This window comes from Pholis gunnellus (genome assembly GCF_910591455.1).
Source record: "Pholis gunnellus genome assembly, chromosome: 7".
Lineage (NCBI taxonomy): Eukaryota > Metazoa > Chordata > Actinopteri > Perciformes > Pholidae > Pholis > Pholis gunnellus.
This window is the reverse complement of record NC_136533.1, coordinates 25748043-25764317: the sequence shown is the minus strand read 5'-3', so window position 1 is coordinate 25764317 and position 16275 is coordinate 25748043. Positions and strand designations below refer to the sequence as shown.

General features: G+C 41.2%; 1 protein-coding gene across 1 annotated transcript; it reads right to left on the bottom strand.

Moving 5' to 3' along the window:
- Positions 1-885: 885 nt before the first annotated feature.
- Positions 886-5232, bottom strand: dnaaf4 (dynein axonemal assembly factor 4; the record flags this gene model as incomplete). Its single annotated transcript, XM_079162642.1, has 9 exons — positions 886-1004; positions 1222-1327; positions 1606-1759; positions 1843-1952; positions 2605-2750; positions 2832-3039; positions 3164-3294; positions 3393-3540; positions 5110-5232. The coding sequence occupies 9 exons, from the start codon at positions 5230-5232 to the stop codon at positions 886-888; spliced, it is 1245 nt and encodes a 414-aa protein (XP_079018768.1).
- Between the last annotated feature and the right edge of the window lie 11043 nt (positions 5233-16275).

Here is a 16275-nt window from a genome sequence, read left to right as displayed (position 1 = left end):
ATGAGACGTTTTCAGAAAGACGAGAGACTTCACTTCATTAACCTTGTCTTCATCTGATTGGACACACCTGGATGTGATGGGAACTGGGACTTAGGACATCTAAACTGCAATGATCAAAGTTAAAGGACACTGTAACATGTTGACAATTTTTATATTTACTTTGACATAACAGACACGATTTTCTGATTTATTTGGCAAATCACAATATAATATAAGAGACAACAAGCAAATAATGTCTTTGTATACTTAATAGAGTATCAAGTATTGATTTCTTCTTTTTCTTAACCTCAGATAGATGCCTGAGGTGTCTTGATATTATGTATTAGCTTATACTGTACATCACAACAGCACTGCAGTTTAAAAACTGGAATGGAGACAGATCTAAATAAACTTGGAAAGGTATTCTGTTGCACAAAATCCGTTTTCCACCGTCTGTTCGATCCCCGGCTCCACTAGTCCATGTCGATGTGTCCTTGGGCAAGACACTTAACCCCAGATTCACTTGCAAGGACCACACTATCAAATAGAAGTGTTTAACAGGTTTATTAAAGGTAAACGTGATTGAGATGCAAGACTTCGGTTAGTTTAGGAGGTGGAACATTTGACCACTCGAGGGTGTTCTGCTCATACTGATGGAGTGTCTTCCATGCACTCTATATCACATTCATCAGTAAAACACACTGACACAGGTCTGTAGCCTTCAGATGTTTCCCGCTTGAAGCCTGTAGCTTCATGGATACAGCAGGGATTAAACAAAGTTTTAGACTTAAGGGTTACAGATATGCAGCAGCCTTTGAGTCTTTGCTGTCATTTATTAAATCTTTGGGTAACAGACAAATAACACCAACATTAAACAGCCATACACTATGCACAGTAGGCTGTGTTTCACTGTGTCTCCAGATTCGCTGCAGTGCCTTGAATAATATCTCTGATGCTCTGTGTGTCCGCCTGCAGTGCTTGGTTGTGAGGGTCAATCTGTAGAGCAGCTTGGTAGTCTTGTAGGCCTGAGAAAACATGCCACAAGTAGGTCAGCTGACAGCACAGAGCAGGTGGACATGGTCACCATTCAGCCATTCACTTATCATTCTGAAAAGACATGCTTCAGTTATGTATTGTTACTTTACTCTATGTCTTTAAACACAATACAACAATTGTGTGTGTATATCATTAAAACCAAGACATCAAATTCAAAGATGTATAGTAAAAGTGTTCCTATCAAACCTTCTGCATAGAGCTGTAGCTGGCAGAAAGCAGATCCTCGGCGGACGTTGGCTCTGGCTCTGGCAGCTGCATTGGCAGCAACTGGTGGAGTCAACAGATCAAGCGCCTGCAGAGAAACGTGTGCAGATGTTTATTCCTACTTTACATAATGGTTTAATGCAGCTTTACTGTCAGAATGATTCGCTAAATCAGACTGATAAACATGATCAAACTCAATCTCAACATGATTACCACTCAACATGTGTCCAATTTGAAGAACTGTATCGGCGGTCAGAGGCTGCAGTGGTGGAATTATTTTGCCTCTCTCCTTGTACAGTTTCAAGACCTTACCACATGCAGTAGAGTACAGATGACCACAATGTAAAACACCGGGACAGCACCGACCTTAGAAGAATCCTCAATGGCCTTGTGTAGATTCTTTAACTTCAGATGGCAGGCAGCCCTGTTTGAATACAGAGCTGGGATCTCTCTGTTGAGCCTGATGGCCAGGCTGTAGGCGTTCACTGCCCCCAGGTGGTCCCCAGTCACAAAACATTTGCTGAAGGAAAGAGTCAACTTAGTGATGCCGTGGTTCACAATAACACATGCTGTGAAATAGATTTGAGAGCAGACTTCACTTACTCCCCTTTGTCCTTTAACCAGTCAGGGTTCCTCTCCTCCTCCTTCAGGTCCTCCAGCTCTTCAACGTCTGCGTTCACTGCACGCCTGGCTTCAGCTTGTTTTTTGAGCCACTGTTGGTTAAATTGTAATTCCACTCAAAAAGCATATGGTGCATTCAAGCTTTACAGATAACTTTGATGAGAGAAATGTTATTTTCTGGGAATGTTTCATATTTAAAGGCATACTATACAGGAATTGTCGCTTACTGTAACATTTCAATGGAAGACATAATCAAGGGCATAGAATTTGGACGGGATATCCAGCGAATCGTCCCTGGCAAACAACTTTGATCAGAACATTTCAGTATAACCGCTGTCGTCTCAGTAAAAAGACACTGTCCCTGTACTGACAGGACAGATGGTGTCTGGTATTGATTCAGGTAGCTTCAGTTTTCACTTCCAATGTGTTCAGAATAGGTTAATAAATGCATTGAAATGATTTACTGTATCATTGAAGTGAATAAGTGCCACATGCACATTTAAAGGAACATTGGAAAGCACAGCGGCTCGTCCACCGGTTCGATCCCCGGCTCCTCCAGTCCGCGTGTCCTTTGGTAAGACACCGAGCCCCAAATTGTTCCCAAAGGCTGTGTCATCGGTGTGTGAATGTGTGAATGTCGACACGTTGTGTACAGCACAGAGGAATCTCTACATTAAGCTCACTGCTGTTTAACGACAAAGGAGAACCCTGCACATGACAGAAAAGGAGGTCAGACATTCTCACCTCTTCCTCCTCTGGCACTCTTGATTCCCTGAGGGCTGTTGGAAAAAGTCGCGGAGTGAATGTGACTTGAATGTTTCCAACGAGTCTCGGAGCAGGCAGGTCCTCTGCTTTTCTCTTGCTCTTTGCTTCACTGTCGCCTCTTTGATCTAAATGCAGGAATGTGTTCATTAAAAGTGCAAAAACTAACTAGTGTAGGAGCAGATTGGATCACACAGGAAATGCCTTACCCAGTTTGACAGCTAAACATCCATTTCCCTGCTTCTCTGTCATGGCTTCCAGTTTCTTTGGACTGTCTCTGTGACTGTGGGGTTTGAGTTGTTCTTCTTGCTCTGCTTGTTGTTTCTGTCTCAGTTGCCATGCTGCCAGCTCTGCTGTGGTTCTCTCTCGCTCTTTGTCCTTGATTTTCTGGATACTGTCTCTTTTCTCCTTTTCAAGCTGAGATCAGGTCAAATACACTATGAATAAGTCCTGCTAGATTCCACAGCAGATTTCCAATGGTCATTTTGGACACTTGGCGATGTGATTCATAAGTAGAGTGTGGTGTCACTGAGTTTGTTACCTTCATCATTTTCTCCAGTGCATATTTTTTCTCTGCACACTCTTTCTTCGCCTTGGATGTGGACTGTGCAAAGAGCTTCTCCTGGTATTTCAACACAGCCCTTTCTCTGACCTCCTTTTTCTCTTCATCATCTGAAACATATTGAGTAGTATTGGTGGAGCAGTGTGCTGCAGCATAAAGGAGATAGATGGTATGTGAAATGACTACAAGGTCAGCTAGATGCTCTTACTTGTAGTTATCATCAGATGCTCCCACACTTTATTGGTCCTCTTTGGCAAACTGAAAACTGCAACTCCGTCTCCAACCTTTGCTGTGCTTCTGTCGTCATCAACAGGTTTAAATAGGAAGGCTTCGAACAGATATGGTGGGTAATGCACCTGTACAGAAAATAGCGTGGAAAACGTTATGTACTGTTTGGGGAGGAACACCAAACGTTACACATTATAAAATACAGCCAAGAAGTGGCAGACTGTTTGAGAGGCAGGGGCATAAAAAAAGGGCACCAGTTGCATGTGGTGGGGCGCCAGTGAAAGCTTTCTAGCATGAAGAGCTGCCTTTATTCCACTGCACCTCGTCGTACAGTTTAAGGACACTTCATCATGTTTTCTCCATTTGAGGTCACCTGAGACTGCATCAGGTGAAAAAAACAAATCAATCTTTTAATAGAGAATGTAGTTTAGGCTAAGAAGTGAGCCTATGTTTTATGATTGATAATATGAAGTAGGCTACATTTCAGCACTTTCAATATTTCAATAAACTAATGTTAACTTAAGGTAGTGGAAGAAATACTCAGATCTCTACTTAAGCAAAAGTAGTTACAGGTGCGGCAGGTAGATCGGATGTTCGATCCCCAACTCCGACTCCTCCAGTCCATGTCTGTGTCCTTGGGAAAGACATTTAACCCCCAACAGCTCACCATCGGTGTATGGATGAGTGTGAATGTGAATTAGTTTAGTCCTGATGGGCAGGTGGCACCTTGTATGGTAGCCCCATGCCATCAATGTATGAGTTTGGGCTGTGCAATATTATCGATATTTGTAACTATTGCAATATTTTTTTCCACAATGGTGTATCGATATTCCCAAGCATAGTATCAATACATAAAAAAATAAATAATCATATTTTAAACCCCTGGTGTCAAACGTCCTGTAGATGTCACGTTCTAGTGCTCACTAAGCTAAGAGACATCAGAACATGGCGTCTCAAAAGCATGACGGGTTATATTGCTGTATCACTTGACACCACGCAGGTGAAAACAGCAGCATGGTAACCACAGCCTACCTCAGCTCGGCCCAAGGAGATAAGTGAGTAGGTGGTGCATGTCATTTGCAGATATTTGCGTGCGTATAATTTGGTTGAAAACCTGTGTGTTCTCTTGCTGCACTGGTTCTGTTCGGCGTGTTTGTCTTACTGCTTGTATTATAAGCGTGTCTGTGACTGTGCTGCCTGATGCTGTTGTCTGCTACGTGTTAGTCTGCTTGTCTTCATGTAATGCCTGTTGTGTGTTGGAAATGTTTGGACATGTTTTGCTGTCTTTTTAACTTTTGATTTGACTTAATTAAGCCCCTCCCCTTAAGGGACACAGTTGTAAACACAAATGTCAATATATGTGAAAGCAGTTGTGAAGTATTCTGTTTCTACTCAATCTAAAACGAATTACTAAGAACTCCTAATATTTTTAAAACACGGTTGATAATTATTCTGGAAAATAAACAACAGTTTTTGAGGTACCCATATCATTTTCCCAATGATTAAGACATATGCGGTGTGATTAAGTGCCAGAGTGCATCAAAAAGCATCAAAATAGAGACCGGGCCCCCTCATGTCCTCACATCCTGGAGACGCCCCTGCTGTGATTAACACCGTAGTAGAGTAAAAAAGCACGACGTGTATTGCTGTCAGCTAGCATGACGAAAGGTACCGAACCCTGTTTCTGTTAACTTTACCTTTAGGTATTCGTCCGTAGACAGGATGTCCACTTTACTCACTTTCGCTCCTTTAAGTGGAACACTTAAGCAGACCGTGGAGTCCGTCTGTGTCCACGAGTAGTCAGTTACTAACAACGGCATCTTCTTCCTCTTCGTGTCCTGTTCGTAGTTGTGGTTCGTTCACTAACTGCGCAGAAACGTCGATGTCGCCAGGGTCAAACGTAACTCCTGCGACAAAAGGCGAAGAGTCTTGAAGAGACAAATGCTGTCTGCTGCCTCATGGCGTCCTGTCTCTATGGTGACCAGCATGCTGCCTTCAATTTTATCGGGAAAATCCGTTTTAATAGCTTCAAATATGCTAAAGCAGGGGTTCTCAACCTTTTGTAATTTAATTGTAGAGAATAAATCCCAAAGAAGGCAAGGCAAGTTTATTTGTATCGCACATTTCAACAAGGCAATTCAAAACCATTAAAAGCATCAAAACATAAGGCAAAAGAAAAGGAGATTTAAAAACAATTAAGAACATTCATCAAAACATTAAAAACAGTCATTAAAACACTAAAACGCAGTGTAAGAAATAAAATACAGTAGTGAAATGTAGAAATGCAGGAAATTGATTAATATCTTTGAATCAGGTTCAATTAAAGGCAGCAGCAAACAGAAAAGTCTTCAGTCTTGATTTAAAGGAGCCCGAGGGTCTCAGCAGACCTGCAGCTTTCTGGGACTTTGTTCCAGATATGTGGAGCAGAACAACTGAACGCTGCTTCTCCATGTTTAGTTCTGACTCTGGGAACAGAAAGTAGACCAGTCCCAGACCACCTAAGGCAGGCATGTCCAAAGTCCGGCCCGCGGGCCAATCACGGCCCGAGGTCAGATTTTATACGGCCCGCGCCTTCTGTCTTAAAATGCATTATTTATGGCCCGCCAGCACAGTCAAAACGGAATGAATAAATCATACAAATTCAACATGCAATTCCTCTTTTCACCTCATGGTGGCAGCACCACTCTGTAACTGTCTGGCTTTTTTTAATTGTCTCTGACCCTTCAACTGTCATGGCTACGGTAAATAAAATAAGGAAAGTCGATACCGAGGGCCGCCGCTTACATATTTTTTAACCGAAAACCGAAACAACTGTGTCTGCCTAGTTTGTCATGAGACTGTTGCCTTGTTTAAGTGATATAATGTAAAGAGACACTACGAGACAAAACATACTAATACTTCAACAAGCTATCAGAGAGCAACCGTGCTAGAAAAGTGAAGCAACTCCAAAATAACTTGGCCACACAGCAGCGGTCTTTTTCGCGGGCCCACGAGTCAAATTCATACCTGCAAACTTGTCGCTTTTCAGCGAAATTAGCCGTTTTGAATGAAAATATATCATCCACGTGATCCGTAGATGTTTTCTCTTTAGGGGGGGGGGGGTCATCTGGCCAGCGTTTCTCAGATTGGATTGAGACGAGGTGATGATGTGATCTTCGCAATAAAACATCTTTGATGTGTCGAGTCTTGGCCAATCAGCGTTAAGATGTCTACACCGTCTTTCCCTCCGTTACAGTTCAGACTTGCTCGGTTAAGGATAACGTCCACTGCATGCGGAACTTTGTTTGTTAACATTCGTCATTATCACGATTTAGGAGGAAAAAAAACGTAACGCGATGAAACATGCCCGGTTCAGTTCACGCGGTCACTCGTTAACGTTAAACCGGAACACCGGCGGATCTGCTGGCAGGTTGTTTTTTTTAACTCAAAGTAGAATGAGGATGATTTCGTGGTGACAATAACTTTTAAGACCACGATGATGAGGCCCAGATACTGATGAGATGATGAGGTCAAAGAGCTTCAGGGAGAGGACGCTGTTTGTGTAGCGCACCTTGATGCAGGGCTGAGATGTGAAGGAGCTGGGCCTGGATAAAGGTGGAGGTCTACTCTAAACAGACGTGAGTACAGCTTCCTGCTGTCGCAGTGTTTTAGAAATATTGATAAGGCAGGGTATGCTAAATACTGCCTCTGCTCCAAGGAGATGAACTACAGTAACAAGGGCTCACGTGCCCTCTCATCACACTCCCAGACACTGTTCACTGTGATGACCACAGCCCGGGTACTTCCGGTCCCAACAGGGCCCTGAAGTAATGATAGAGAGGGTTAAGGTGCCTGTATCTTCATTTCAGCGAGTTGCTAATGCAGAGGTGTGTATAGATCACAGAAAGGCTTTAGTTTTTGAGATACCCCTATACAAGAAAGAACTAATCACAACCATGTTTTTTTCATAACTCTAATAATAGGTCTATTTTTTTTAAATTTATGGTTGTATAAATTTATTTTACTTCAAAATTAGTTTTTGGGTTGATGTTTGGATCCTCCCCAAACCAAAAGCAGTGATAATGTAGGCTTCTCCAAAAGGTACAGCGCCTGACTTATCACATGTATCTCAAGCATCAAGAATGTCACCAAATTTGGACTGGATATTATTATTAGTTATTGCATACAATACAGCAAATGTTTCATCAATACCTTTGTTCATCTTTGAAATTTATACAGTTAAACACTAATAAATTATAAACAGAAATTAAATGGGACATTAAAAAACAAAAAACGAAAAGCTATGTGTTTAATTTGCTGTTTGACGTTTTAAAGGACTGTGGAAAGACTGTTTTTATATCAGGGCCTATCCCAGGGGTCGGGAACCTTTACTATCCAAAGAGCCATTTTGCCCTATTTTCCACCAAACAATATAAAAACAATATAAAAACTCTTATGAAGAGGAGAAAAAAAACTTGGTCAGTTTGCTGCAGCAGTTGAGAAATCGCGGCTCCCTGAGGCTCAGGGAGCCACAACAGAGGGGCTGAAGAGCCGCAGGTTGCCGACCCCTGCCCTGGCCCACACTCGGTCGTGGAACTGACCGTTTTAACAGACTCCTCTGCCTCCATACCTGGCTCCAATCTGCAGGACTCACAGCATGGGTTTTATTGACAATTTTAACCTGTTCTGGGATCGTTCCTCTTTGTTTAAAAGAGGCGGGATCCATCCCAACAAGAGGGGCAGCTACATGCTATCGCTAACCTACAGCATACAGTGCAGCAGTCACAAGTCCACAAGTTTCTTTGTGGTTCAGACCAGGAAGCAGAGTTGCAGTCACACTACTCTGCACTTCCATTAGAGCAGTTACCCACCCAAAACCATATAGAGACTGTCTCTGCCCCACGGCCACTTAATGGCCTGAAAATGGCCTTGTGTAAGACATGAAGGTGTTTGAGGAGCTAATGCCTTCTCCTCTTCCTCCTTTTCCTCCATATCAATTACTGTCCTGTCAACGTATTCAGGACATTATCAGTAACACATATTGAATCATATAATGTCACAAATTATTGAGGGGACCTGTTTACCAATATTAGACTAATCATTAATCTAATGACTAAATCTTACTTTTATACAAGCAGTGAACTGAGGATTTAGTTCTGGTGGGCATGAGACAGATAGAATCAGTTAGAATCCTTGTTTACCACAGAAAGAACCGGAGGTTAGACAGCTAGATGGCCTTTACAACAGATAGGTTACACATGCACACAAGGGTGCATTTTCTTAAAATGTAGTAAATATATTTCAGTATAGTTTCAACATTAGGCTTACAATATTAAGAATTTATGTGTACATCAATATTAAACACAGTTGCTTCTCTTAAATGCAAATAAAATTGCTCTTTTACCACTACTGGTGTGTGAGAAATGATGTATAGCTGTATACATACAGTACATTTTTGTAGCCATTTGAGGGCAGCGTAACAAGCTTTAAATGTAGCCAGCTTATTATAGTACTTGCTGAGACCATTTAACTGTAACAGCTCCGGAGCATTTATTCACGGTCTGATAGCAGCACTGGAACTGAAACGATCTCAATGCAAAAGCTATTTTTCTCTTGCACTTTTCATTTGAATGTCCCGTGAGCATCTTTGGACTGCAGCTGTGTTGTGCATTATGCTCTGCAGTAACACTACAGCCTGAAGGGACGGTATACTCCACATACCTGATAGTGGCTGATATATTTCAGGACAACTCTGACTACATACAGACTCAAAATCAAACATGTTTACCTGATCCAGTTGTCATTTCCATTTCCACTTTGGCGGTTATAACACAACCACCCACTATGTCGTAACTGCTCACCTTATCTGCAGCTGTGTGTTCTCCACTGCAGAGCAGCTGCTCATTCACAAGCTGTTTGGACAGAAATGGGATGAGGTGTCACCGTTCTTTAGTAAACAATTAACAGAAGTGCAACAGGTCGACTGGCTGAATCAACTTCCGAACTAAACATATTAAGAAAAGCTCTCAGGAGCAACAGTGTACAATTCCAGATGCATGCAGGTCGTTGAATAAGACGTTATGCCATTTCAAGTAGTCATAGTCAAAGAAATCTCAAATCAATTGTCTATAATAACATATATATTAGTATATATTAGTATATATATTAGTGCTGGGCAACGGTTAACATTTTTAATCGCGATTAATCGCATGATTTCTTTGCAATTAATCACATTGTTATGCACAAAATTCAATAATGAATTCAAAAGTAGTGTATTGCACACTTTTATTTTAAAAGTACTGCAAACAAAAGTGCAATAACATTTGGTTTGCAAACACTTTAAACAAATAAGGTTATTTTTAACAGCAGTATTCTCTTTACACAGTAGCAGTTATAACACAGTTATAATGTTTTTTATAACATTTTTGGTATTTTTTTGGTATTTTGGTCAGACACAACGCTGATTACCGTAATTTGTGTGGTATTTGTTATAAATGTACGTTGGTACATAGAGGGTGATAACAAACTACATGGAGGGAATTAGGACCCAGGGGAATTTGGTGAAGGAAACAGGAAGAGCTCTTGTGTTAAAAATGTCCGCTTAATAATTTAAAAAAATGCGATAATGCGTTAACTTGCCCAGCACTAATAATATATATAATATATATATATATTATAATATATATTATAATAATTATATCATGCATTGATCTTCCTGGTAGAAATCCTGAATTTGTTTGAGTAATTATTTCAGATAATACTCCTCAGTCTAAATGTTATTATCTTATTTTCCTCAGTGTCCTTATGTCCCCTTTGTTTTCGTCCCTGTCTTCCATTGAATAATTTCTTGGCTCGTATATGTGTTTATGTACTTGTCTGCACTTGTTTTGGTCAGTCAAGATAACGACATGTTGAACACCAACTCTAGACAGCTAACTAGTAGGGCACTGACCAAGCGTCAGTATATGACGAGTTGCGAGTGAGAATGCGTTGAAAAAACAAAGCATATCAAAAGGCATTACCAAATGTCCATGTTACACATAATACATGTAACGGCATACACAGACCGTACTGGAGCAAATGGGAGTGGGGTAAATGAGGGAGGGACACACTGATTTCATTTCTACATGTCCACATCTACAAACACTGTATGTGAAACAAAACCTTTGGAAACTAGCTTTTCGGAAGGAAGCAAGAGAGTAATACGAATGTGAAAAAAATGGTAGTCAAAACTGCATTAACAGTGATGGTACATTTTCTTTTTGCCTGATTTTTACCTTTTCCATATTATTCTTCATTGTTATCCACAAACTACTAAAAACACATCACTGTTGCATCGGATGAAATGTTCTTACATAACCATGAATGCCACTGAAAATAGTCAGCCAATAGTGACAGTTCTGGTTTGGAGTCTGTTGGATAAATTGACCTAAAATGTAGCTCAGCTGTTCATGTGGTTGTCAAGATCTACTGTAATAACTGTGGTGATCCCCTGACTTTTCATCTAGCGTCATCATCAGGTCCACGTTTCAATTTGTCCAATACTCTGCAATCTCAACACCTCATGGTAAGATAAGATAAGATAAGATAATCCTTTATTAGTCCCTCAGTGGGGAAATGTACAGGATCACAGCAGCAAAGTGGACGATGCACACAAGATACATGGTAAAAAACAAGAGCAGCAGTAATGTAAATATTAAACAGTAAAGAATATCAACTAAGTAAAACAATAATTCACAATAAACAAATAAATAAATAAAAAAGAATATTATATATACAGACAGAGTATTTTGTATTGCACAGTGTAATTATTGCACAGATTATTAGTGTTTTTTGGTGTTGTTTTGTTAGTGTTGTGCACTCAGCACAGCTGGTTGTGCAGCCTCACAGCAGCAGGAAGGAAGGACCTGCGGTACCTCTCCTTCACACACCGGGGGTGAATCAGCCAGTGGCTGAAGGAGCTGCATAGAGCTGCCAGGACGTCCTGCATGGGGTGGGAGGTGTTGCTCATCAGGGATGATAGCTTAACCATCATCCTCCTGTCTCCCACCACCTCCACCGTATCCAGTGGACACCCCAGCACACTGCTGGCCTTCTTGATGAGTTTGTTGAGTCTGTTCCTGTCGGCTGTCGAGATGCTGCCGCCCCAGCAGACCACTCCATAAAAAATGTCTGATGCCACCACGGAGTCAAAGAAGGTCCTCAGGAGAGCTTCCTGCACTCCAAAAGACCTCAGTCTCCTCAGCAGATAGAGTCTGCTCTCACCCTTTTTATAAAGTGCATGTGTGTGATCAATCCACTCCAGTTTATTGTTCAAGTGAACACCCAGGTACTTATAAGATCTCACGATCTCAATGTCCTTTCCCTGGATGTTCACTAGTATCGGAGGAGAGTGTTTACCCCGGCGGAAGTCCACCACCAGCTCTTTGGTTTTACAAGCGTTGATCTGGAGGCGGTTCCGCTGGCACCATCCTATAAAGTCCTGGTTCAGTTCCCTGTATTCCCTGTCATCATTGGCGGAAATGAGGCCGACGATTGCAGAGTCATCGGAGAACTTTTGCAGGTGGCAGATAGGAGTTGTGTGTGAAGTCCGAGGTGTAGATGGTGAAGAGGAGTGGAGCTAAAACGGTCCCTTGTGGGGACCCCGTGCTGCAGGACACCAGGTCAGACTCACACTCCCGTATCTGCACATACTGTGGACGGTTGGTGAGGTAGTCCAGGATCCATGCAGTGAGGTGGTGGTCCACCCCGGTCTGCTCCAGCTTGTCCCTCAGAAGCAAAGGCTGGGTGGTGTTGAAGGCACTTGAGAAATCAAAAAACATGATTCTCACAGTGCTTCCAGCCTTTTCCAGGTGAGAAAGACATCTGTGTAGCAGGTAGATGACAGCGTCATCCACCCCGATGCCAGATTGATAGGGGAACTGAAGTGGGTCCAGAGATGAGCTCACCAGGGGGCGGAGATGCCCAAGGACCAGCCTCTCTAGCGTCTTCATCAGGTGGGATGTTAACGCCACCGGCCTGAAGCTGTTGAAGTCCTTGGATCGTGGGGTCTTTGGGACTGGTACCACGCAGGATGTTTTCCACAGCTGTGGTACTCTCCCCAGCTTCAAGCTCAAGTTGAAGACGTGCTCCACTATCCCGCACAGCTGGTCTGCGCTGGACCTGAGGAGCCTTGAGCTGATGTCATCTGGACCCGTGGCCTTTCTCACCTTGATCTTTCTCAGCTCTTTTCTCACCTGGAAACTTGTGAGACAAGTTGGGGGGTGGGGGCGGTGTGCCATAGGTTGTTGTAGGGGGGGTGGTGCGCTGGTCATAGGGTGTAGTGTCTGAGGAGTGTGGGGGGGAGGCCGAGTGTTGTGGGGAAGGGGGTGGAGGATGGCGGGCAATAACAAATAAAGCAAACTCCTACGAATTAATTTAGTCTCTCATTTGGACTGTGACCCAACAATTAAAGTCAGTGATGCTTTTATCAGACTACAGATAAAAAGAACAAGGCCACAGATGGTATCACAATAGCCAAGGTGATTTTTTTATAGACCTTTTTATTGTAACCCTGTCTATTCTTGCTCAATTAATGGATTGTATTGCAAACGCCGGCTTCATATTATGTTTCCTTCACAACTTGTAAAACTATTAAAACCCTCTGAAGCATTGAACATATTGTTCTTGGTAGGATGTTAATAATGCAGTCTCTTTCAAAGGAGAGTGTGAGTCACGGGAGAGAAACCTTTTAACATCTGTCCTTGTGCATTCTTAGTTTTATAGAACGTTGAGAATTTCCACATCTTTCTCACATCTAAGGAAATGCTGCACATGGTAGCGTGTGCATTTTATTGTTCCTTAAGGCCTTAAAAAGGACAATGAACTGCAGATGACCCAGTGTGTTCCTCGCTGTCACTACAGTAAAAGCCATGTGCTATCTATTTTAGGGTTTTATAGTGCTGTCAAGGTGAAGGTGCTAGAACATCTCTATAACATCGACATGGGACTTTGTAGCCTTTGTAGTGACAGACAGACCACATCACTTTAGTTTGGTTTCTTAGCCTGCTTGTTCTCCTTTGTTGAAAAGAGAGATATTGATTATGAAACAGTAGCTTTATGTTGTTGTTATTTCCCTTTCTGAAGCTATTGTATGGTGAAATCAATTCATTTTATTTTCGGCAAATAATTGCCCCCTTAACATTTTTAACCGCCCCATCAGTCACTTCCTTCTGATTCCTGGACTGGGTGAAGACTTTTGTAATGTTACTCAATACCCACATCAGTGTTTTAGGCCTATCTCTATAAGGACCCATGGTGACATAGTTGTCACAGACACTTTAAATATCCTGGAAAGTTATCCTTGATTTTAACTCTTGATGTCCCTATGTGACACATACGGAACATCCTGGTGAGGTCATGTGACAGAGAGTTAATTTAGATACCCATGACATCACTTCCAAAATGGCTGCCCGGCTGGTCAGCAGATTTGACAGAACTAGCTAATTTCAAAAAGCTGTTTTTTGTTGCTAAAGTTAAGTTTCAACACATTTAACAATTCTAATGCTTTCATAACATGTCCTACAATACATCTAAACTGTTCTAACCATGTTTATCTAACTCATTTATTTACAAAACATTATGAAAATATTGTTGTGACAGATATGTCACATCGGGCTTTTAAACTTATAATTGTCACAATAACAAAAATAGTAATGAGCTGCTTCATTGATTTAGCTGATTACATTTTTTGTATTGAAATATGTTCTGTTGTTGAATTCAAGACATTTGGTTAAACCTAACCAGAAACGTTATCATTTTGATATGTGTTGTGGAAATCCAAATAAAAAGACATAACCTTGTTACTAAGAACAAAAAGGCAAAGTTGATGGATTTTCAAATGAGGAATACATTTATACGTAAACGCCCATTGTGACATATATGTAACAGTATTTAGAAAATATTTTCAGAAATGTGTTCCATGTGGTGCCTTTAGTCTGTTTTATATCCCCTATAATTTTCCTTTAAGGGAAAATTGGTTTGGGTTCTTATGGTTAAAAACATTAGCACATTATTAAAGGGACATTTCAATATTTTGCCTCTTACCTGTAGTGCTATTTATCAATCTAGATAGTTTTGATGTGAGATGTCAAGTGTTGGAGATGTCATCCATAAAGACATCTCCCTTCTCTCCAATGGAATGTGACTAGATGGCACTAGGCGGTGGGGCTCAAAGCGCCCCAAAAATACATTTAAAAACTCAACAGTGAAGTCTCTTTCTAGAAATCATAACCCGGTTACTCAAGATAATCCTCAAACCTTGTGAGCAGTTTCATGTAGGAACTAAATTATTTCTACTGAACTACACACACTAACCATATTACTGCGCAGAAGGACATCTATACTTGATGCTGCTAACTCACCTAGCACAACTGAGCTAGCCAACATTACAGCTCAGCCGAGGAGGACATGTCATTTTTACATCTTGCACTGTCACGAGCACAAGTCTCTAATCCATGAGCAGATGCACACTTTCGTCTGTGCGGTGATACCGCTGTGTAAGAAAATATGGTTGAGAGCTGCAAATGGATCGCATCTTTCATAAGTCCTCTCCCCTTCCTGTTCATTGTGAAAGCTTTATAGCTATGTGACCATAAAACAACATTCATAAAATGGTAGGATGCTGGAAAACTGCCTCTCTGTTAAAGCCTAACTACAGAATGGAACATGAGATAAACACTTGGAGATTACGGAGGACGAAGGGAACAACATTATTATAATTATTAGAGAAATGAAAAACCAGACAACCTTTGAGCTAAAAACGAATACAAATGATTTAAACAGTATTTATTTGTCATAGATATCAGCAGCCTGTTGCACCAGCTCATAAGTTTGACTTACCTCCTGTTGCTGCCTTTTTGACCAGGTCATCATTGTAAATGAGAACTTCTCAATTGACTTCTCTGGTTAAATAAAGGTAAATAACTATAATAATTAAAGTCTTAACATTGTACTGACAAAGTCCCTAGGAGGAGTTCGTTAAAGTATAGTGACTAGAAATAGGCCAAAATCTATGGAAAAATGACATACAAATCTAAATGGCTGACTTGCGCTATGGTTTGGAGCATGGTCCCAAGAGATTTCTTTTTAAGTCTCCATAGGATACATGTTCCGACCAAGTTTCATACATTTACCTGAAACGTAGCGCTCGGGCTGCTTTTTTGAAATATTGTAGGGGGCGCTATGGAAACAATTTACAACAACCAAGCCAAAAATCCATACCAAATATGTCTTCCCACCACTTATGACACATGTACAAAGTTCCATGACTTTTTGAGCATCCCAAGCCACTGAGCCAGCTTCTTTTTCATGGTGAATGATGCGTTGCCACGGCAACAGCGTTCAACAAAAACTCACAATATTCATCATGAAGCATCTTCAGTGTCTCAAGGCTTTTCTTACTAAATTTGAGACTGATCTGGTCAACTGTCTAGGAGAAGTAAATAAAAGTATAAAATGTGACATTTCCTTTTGCCAGTAGGTGGCACTATGAGTTATTGAAAATGTTGACATTAATGTATGCTCAGACTTGAAGTAGCATCATGCGTATGTAATTTTTTGCAGATTGAATAATATATCTTGGAGTTATAACAACTTTATTGTTCATGCCGAATGAGGCAAAATGGCCGCCACACCACGTCAAGGTTCTTCCATGAAAACTCACAAATTTGATAAATTCTCATCACAAAGGTCTGACGAGCATCCTGACCAAATTTGTGGTTGATCCCATTAATTCTGTAGGAGGAGTTCGTTAAAGTACAAAGGCTGAAAATTGTGAAAAGTGACAAAAAAGCACAACATGGCAGGTTTACTGTAGCGCCCCCTAGTGGTTGAATAACATGAAA